This window comes from Theropithecus gelada, chromosome 5 (assembly GCF_003255815.1).
Source record: "Theropithecus gelada isolate Dixy chromosome 5, Tgel_1.0, whole genome shotgun sequence".
NCBI classification, from domain to species: domain Eukaryota; kingdom Metazoa; phylum Chordata; class Mammalia; order Primates; family Cercopithecidae; genus Theropithecus; species Theropithecus gelada.
This window is the reverse complement of record NC_037672.1, coordinates 89,194,357-89,200,795: the sequence shown is the minus strand read 5'-3', so window position 1 is coordinate 89,200,795 and position 6,439 is coordinate 89,194,357. Positions and strand designations below refer to the sequence as shown.

Sequence of the window (6,439 nt, the reverse complement as noted above, 5' to 3'; positions counted from 1 at the left end):
TACTAGGCTGGGCACGGTGACTCATGCCTGTAATCCCAGCACTTTGGGAGACTGAGGTGGGCGGATCATGAGGTGAGGAGATTGAGATCATCCTGGCTAACACGGTGAAACCCGTCTCTACTAAAAACACAAAAAATTAGCCGGGTGTGGTGGCGGGCGCCTGTAGTCCCAGCTACTCGGGAGGCTGAGGCAGAAGAATGGCATGAACCCAGGAGGCAGAGGTTGCAGTGACCTGAGATCAAGCCACTGCACTCCAGCATGGGCGAAAGGGCCAGACTCTGTCTCAAAAACAACAACAACAACAACAACAACAACAAAACATACTAGGTACCCTGTTCTGCATCTTGCTATTTTTCAGTAATGGCATAATCTTTAGCAAGATATCTACCCTTTGAGTTGATTCATCTGTAAAATATGAACACTGTGAGGATTAACTAGAAAGATGCATGTAAGGAACTCACCAGAGGACTGGGCAGAGTGAAGCATTTGATATAATAGATGCCACCTCAACACTCCCTACATCCTACTTCCACCTGCAGTCCATGTCGTAAGATGGCTAAAATGCATATCACACTAACATTCCATTAGACCACTAAAATGCCCATGGGAAGTCAGGAAAGCTCAGATCATACCAGCCTAAATTATTTGTGGCGCTCTCTCTAAAGTAAGTTTTCAGTCGATTCTGATGACTAACCAATATTTATTCTTTGAGACAAATTTGACATAGTCTTGTATATGTGTACATTGGATTCTTCTACGACTTCAACCAAAATCAAGGGAACAAAATTCTCTTATCTATTCAAACACACTCTTTCATCTACCGAGAAGTCTACAAAGTGCTGTTGGGAGAAACTTTCCTGCTCCCAACTTAGTTCCAGTGTTTGGGGGCTTGCAAATTAACAGATTAATAGAAAAAACGTTTATTATATATGCATGCAAGAACACTATAAAGAGTAGCTCTCTGAACAGCAAGGGGTAAGGGTTTACAGATCAGCTTAATGGTATGTGTCTTAAGGCTTCAGAGTGAAACTATGAAAAGTTCTGATAAGGCTTATTTACAATACCTTGGGAGATCCTAGTGCTAAGTGCCCTTATAAGAGGAACACTCGGAGAAGGGTTTTGGCAGCTGAATTCTCAGTAAGGCCTGCTTTACTCATCAAAGTTTAGCTAAGGCTTTTTTTCTGCAGCTGCTGTTTGTTCAGATATTCTCAAAGTAGACTTGTGTCATACTGATGGGTTGTTAGTTCCTTCATTGCCCTATTTGAAACTTGACATGAAGTTTCATTGACAAGGAGCTGTGCTGATTGCTGTGGAGACAAGGCTGGGTTCAGAGGTTGGGAGTTAAGGGATCTGCGAGATTTGCGAAAGACACGAACATAGATTAGAACAAAGATGAATAAGCAGAAAAGAACAATTAAAAGCACATAGCCCCATGATCGGAACCAGTCTCCCACTTTTGCAAATAGGCCTTCCCAATTAAAAAACGGTCCATTCTTCAGGTTCTCGGATATTTCATATAGATGTTGTATATCAGACATTATTGCTTCCGAATTATTTATATAGAGGCAACACTGTTTGCCAACAGTTCTACAAGCCGTTTGTCGTTGAGTGGTTGGTATATCCAAGACATGATCCTTTTGGGATGCAGAGGCTAAACTGCTAACTTTTGATTGGTGTGCTTCCAAGGTCTGCTTAGTGGCACTGATTTCTTGTTCCATTGCTTTGGAAATGTTTAGAATTGCCTTTTCCAAATCATAAGTTCCCAAACTTGGAAAAAGGGCCCTTATTGTTGAATTGTCCTTGGGGTTGCAATACAGAGGTGGATTGTCTGTGTCTCGTTGGGTGCATCTATGTGGTGTTACTTTATGAATGAAGGATCTCAGGTTTGTAATTTGGCTAGCATTTAAGGTGAGGTATCTGGTGAGGGAAGGTACCAGATACCCAAGTCCACATCGTCCAGACCATTTAGGTGGAAACCCTTTGTACACCCCATTGCCGCATAAAAAAAAGAGGCCAGAGTTGTTCACAGACAAGGTCAGATTGGAACCTGTGAGCCACCAGGTGGGGGTCTGGTGTCCATCATGACCTTTATCATTAGTTATGTTGGCATCTGCACATCTCCATTTCCCATGTGCCTCTGTCAGGCCATAAGAGCAAAATAGGTTGCGAAATAGCTGGTACAGAAGGCCTTTGGTTTGGTTTTGGCAGCTATAAAGACAGGTGCTATTACCTGACCAGGTCAATCCAGAATTTCGATCTACCCATTTGTAGTCTTGGGTATTGGGTAGACCAATCAAGGGAACAGCTGAGCTGTTCCAGGTCTGGTTAGTGCAACCTGCAAACCAGGAACATTGTCTAGTGCCTAGGCAAACACTTGTATCATCATAATTCCTGGATTCATCTGTAACATCTATAGAGGGCATGAAAGTGCCATCTGTAAAATCAAACCATAGTATTTGATTACAGTATTGTTTAGGTATATTACCTAGGAAGGGTCCAGTGCCATTTTTATTTTCTACACAAAGAGAAAAGTTTCCCTCCAATAACCTTACTTGAGCGAAGGATAGACCTTGAGCTTCCATGGAGGCTTCCCAGTGCTGAGTCACTTTACCATAGGAGGAAGTAGAGTGATTCTGTACTTCTGCTTGTGCATACCACACCCTTTCATACATCCATTGTCCAGAATAGGTCCACCAGGTGCTTGCACTGGCAGGAACAAAAACTAGTTCGGGTTGTTCTGCATTATCTAGATGCTCACATAGCCAGCAATTAGACTGATTAGTCAAGATAGATAGTGTTTGGAAAACTGGTGCAAGCAGGTGTTGAGCTTGTACTAGAATTGTCAAAAAAGCAGTAAGGGTTAATTGAAGCAGGGCATAGTTTGAAAGGGAGACCATAGTGGAGGAACAGAGGGAAAACAGGCTAGGTTAAGACAAGCAAACTCCAGACAACGGAGATTCAATGAAAGGGGAGGGTTTTGTTTAAATTTCTAAGACAGAGAATTTTCCAGGTCAGGGAGGAAAGATGTTTCAGCTAGTTGGAGATGGAGACAAAGTTCTTGGTCTGAGATACTGAGTAAAGCTGTCTACTTCATCTGCTCATGGAGCCTGTGAGTAGGTGCTGAAATTCCTCAATTTGAGGTAACCCATAGGCATGACCTTACAGTTGGCATGGGATGATCTTGATCTAGCTTGCTGTGGCCTGTACAAATTCAGGAATTTTATTTGGATGGCTGTGTAGGTGGGTAGCACTACTTCATAAGGTCTCTTCTTTTTCCAGGGAGGTTACAATACATCTTTTCTTCTAAAAACGTTGAGATATACTTGATCACCTGGTTGAAAAGATGGCAGGGTCTGTTAGAGAAAGTCACAGATTTTTACCTGTTGAAAATATGCTCCAAGTATACTAATTATTGTATATAATTAATCATAGTTTTGAATTGTTCACTGAAGTCCCCACAATGCTCATTCAATCTATGAAAGTTTTAGAGATGCCAGTAGGCACAGAGTAGCCAAAAACTATTTCAAAAGCAGTCAGTCCTCCTATTTGGAGTATTCGACCTTTTTTGTTTGTTTCTTATTTTTTGTAGAGATGGGGTCTCACTTCGTTGCCCAGGCTGGTCTTGAACCCCTGGCCTCAACTGATCATCCTGTCTCGGCCTCCCAAAGTGTTGGAATTACAGCCACTGTACCTGGCCAGTATTCCAGATCTTTATAAGGACCAAGGATAATGCTTCTGGCTGTCTGAGTCCAGTTTATTGACAGATTTTTTCCTAGAGTTCATTTTATGTTTAGATTTTTACGTTCCACTTGCCTTGAGGATTGAGGATAGTAGGGGGTATAAAATTTTAATGAATATCCAAGAGTTTTGCAAGGAAATGATTTAATTCTGCTGTAAAGTGAGTTCCTTTATCTGATTCAATTCATAAAGGAATGCCAAAACAAGAAATAATCTCAGTTAGTTTCTTTTCCACTGTTATGGCCTTAGCACATCTAGTTGGATAGCACAGTCCATCCATTAAACATGCAGTGAGAACAGTCTAAGGCTGGAGACAAATCTATAAAGTCCATTTAGAGTACCATAAAAGGCAATGTGGGTCTCGGAAGACTCTTTGCAGTATGCTTACCATACTCCAGAGTCTTGGTGAGATTTACGAGTACTGCACTGGGAAATAATTTGATCAGAAATGCTATGGATGCCAAGAGTCAACTGTCTTTTGGCTCTTTTGATCATCCTATTCACGTATATGTAAATATCTTAAAATTTTCTGTATACTAATTATGTTCTGACGTTTAGAAAACCTTTCCAGCTGAGGGCCGGGCATGGTGGGACACACCTGTAATCCGAGCACTTTGGGAGGCTGAGCCGGATGGATCACTTGAGGCCAGGAGTTCAAGAACAGCCTGGCCAACATGGAGGAACCTCACCTCTACTAAAAATACAAAAATTAGCTGGTCATGGTGGTGTGCGCCTGTGGTCCTAGCTACTTGGGAGACTGAGGGAGGAAAATTGCTTGAACTCGGGAGGCGGAGATTCCAGTGACCCAAGATCGCGCCACTGCACTCCAGCCTGGGTGACAGAGTGAGACTCTGTCTAAAAAACAAAACTCAAAACAAACAAACAAAACACCTTTCCAGCTGAGGAGAGACTACCTTTCTTTAGGGGCTAGCCAATTCTCAGAGATAACAAGGGGCCAACCAGGAGCATGTCTTTGATATACAAACTAATCCAGAGCCATACCTCCTCTATCGGGCCCTTACACACATGTAAGCAATTATCTGTCTGCCTTAATCATCCCAGGGCCACGTGCTATGCAACTAGGGGACAACCTCTACAGTTTGAAATCCATTGAAATGATTCAAACTAACCAATCCTAAGCTGTTCACCCTGCCCTGTCTCTTCTTTCCCATGGAGGTTAACACACATCCCTGGCCTTGAGTGGAATGAAATGACCCAGGCCACAAGCATATGACCAGTGGGACTGGAGGGTTCCTTGATGCGTTTGTCACCAAGGCCCGAATCTGGCTCTCTTAATAGAAAGGCAATTGACACTCATGGGCTCACTTAGCAAAACAGCTGCTTCTAATGGGGATTGCAGACTTCAAGAAACTGAGATGCAGCCGGGCACAGTGGCTCACGCCTGTAATCCCAGCACTTTGGGAGGCCAAGGTGGGTGGATCACCTGAGGTCGGGAGTTCGAGACCAGCCTGACCAACATGGAGAAATTCCATCTCTACTAAAAATAGAAAATTAGCCAGCTGTGGTGGCACATGCAATCCCAGCTACTCAGGAAGCTAAGGCAGGAGAATTGCGTGAACCTGGGAGATGTAGTGAGCCGAGATTAGGCCATTGCACTCCAGCCTGGGCAAAAAGACGGAAACTCCATCTCAAAAAAGAAACTGAGATACATGAGCTGTGGACCAGGGAGCACTGCAGGGAGTAGTAGCAAACCCTGTTAAAAAAAAAAAAAAAAAAAAAAAATCTTAAATCACCCTTTCTTGTGCCGCTTTTAAGGTTAACACAGTGCTTTAAGCAGAAGGGTAAAGTAAGTCTCCATAAAACCCAGAGAAGAAAATGTGAAGCTCCTCTTTGGAGGAGCTGGACTCCTGTCTGGAGTCACAGCTGAACAATTTCCTTACAGTTTAAGCACCTTTGTGATATTTTTACATATCACATATGATGCATTTAAACTTAACCCTAGCTTTGACAGTGCATTAAAACCAAGTGTTGGTATTTGACACTGTAGGCAGTAATGGTCCAGCAAAATAGTGTAAAGACTGCTTTCACCTGAGAACATCTGAAGACTGGCTGACTCTGGTCACGCCTCCCAGAACCAGATTTCAATGGGTATGGACATTTGAACTGTTACCTACTTAGGCCATGGAATGTCTCAGGTTACTCAAACTCAGCCACAAATGGCTTGCATCACTTGCATTCATCCTGATCTCAAAGGCAGGTGTGCACACTTACCAGCTGGCTATTGCTACCAATGGATTCCCAGTTGTGCTGCCTTTGCCTAACCTCTACGTGCTCTCCCAGGCACAACCACAGAAACCTTCACTGAGATACTGAAATTAGCATTATCCACCCCACACACCTGTTTTTATTTACTCAGTTTTGACAAGCTTTTCCATGTTTATTGCTGTGAAACAATGAGATAGCTCTGGGTATTCTAGGACAACTTTCTTCCTCTCAGGTAAGTTCCATAGCATATATGTATTTTTTTCTTTTCCCTCGGAGACAGGGTCTCACTCTGTTGCCCAAGCTGGAATGCAGTGGTGCAAGCATGGCTCCCTGCAGCCTTGAACGCCTGGGCTCAAGGGATCCTCCCACCTCAGCCTCCCCTGTAGCTGGGACTACAGGCATGCACCACCATACCTGGCTTCTTTTTTTTTTTTTTTTTTTTTTAATTATTTTTAATAGAGACAAGGTCTGGCCA

At 43.1% G+C, this 6,439-nt stretch overlaps 1 protein-coding gene and 1 non-coding gene across 2 annotated transcripts; one reads left to right on the top strand and one right to left on the bottom strand.

The window, feature by feature from the left end:
* Nucleotides 1-904: 904 nt before the first annotated feature.
* On the bottom strand, nucleotides 905-3,325 carry ERVMER34-1 (endogenous retrovirus group MER34 member 1, envelope). The gene has a single exon (XM_025386651.1). It carries the CDS (start codon nucleotides 2,895-2,897, stop codon nucleotides 1,209-1,211), a length of 1,689 nt encoding a protein of 562 aa, XP_025242436.1. The 5' UTR covers nucleotides 2,898-3,325; the 3' UTR covers nucleotides 905-1,208.
* Nucleotides 3,326-5,500: 2,175 nt separating this feature from the next.
* On the top strand, nucleotides 5,501-5,624 carry LOC112625624. The gene has a single exon (XR_003119705.1). It is a non-coding gene; the product is annotated as a small nucleolar RNA SNORA26 (small nucleolar RNA).
* Nucleotides 5,625-6,439: the final 815 nt, after the last annotated feature.

What these genes read in the sequence shown, in the direction of transcription:
- ERVMER34-1 (XM_025386651.1), bottom strand. Translation starts at nt 2,897, where the DNA reads ATGGTCTCCCTTTCAAACTATGCCCTGCTTCAATTAACCCTTACTGCT.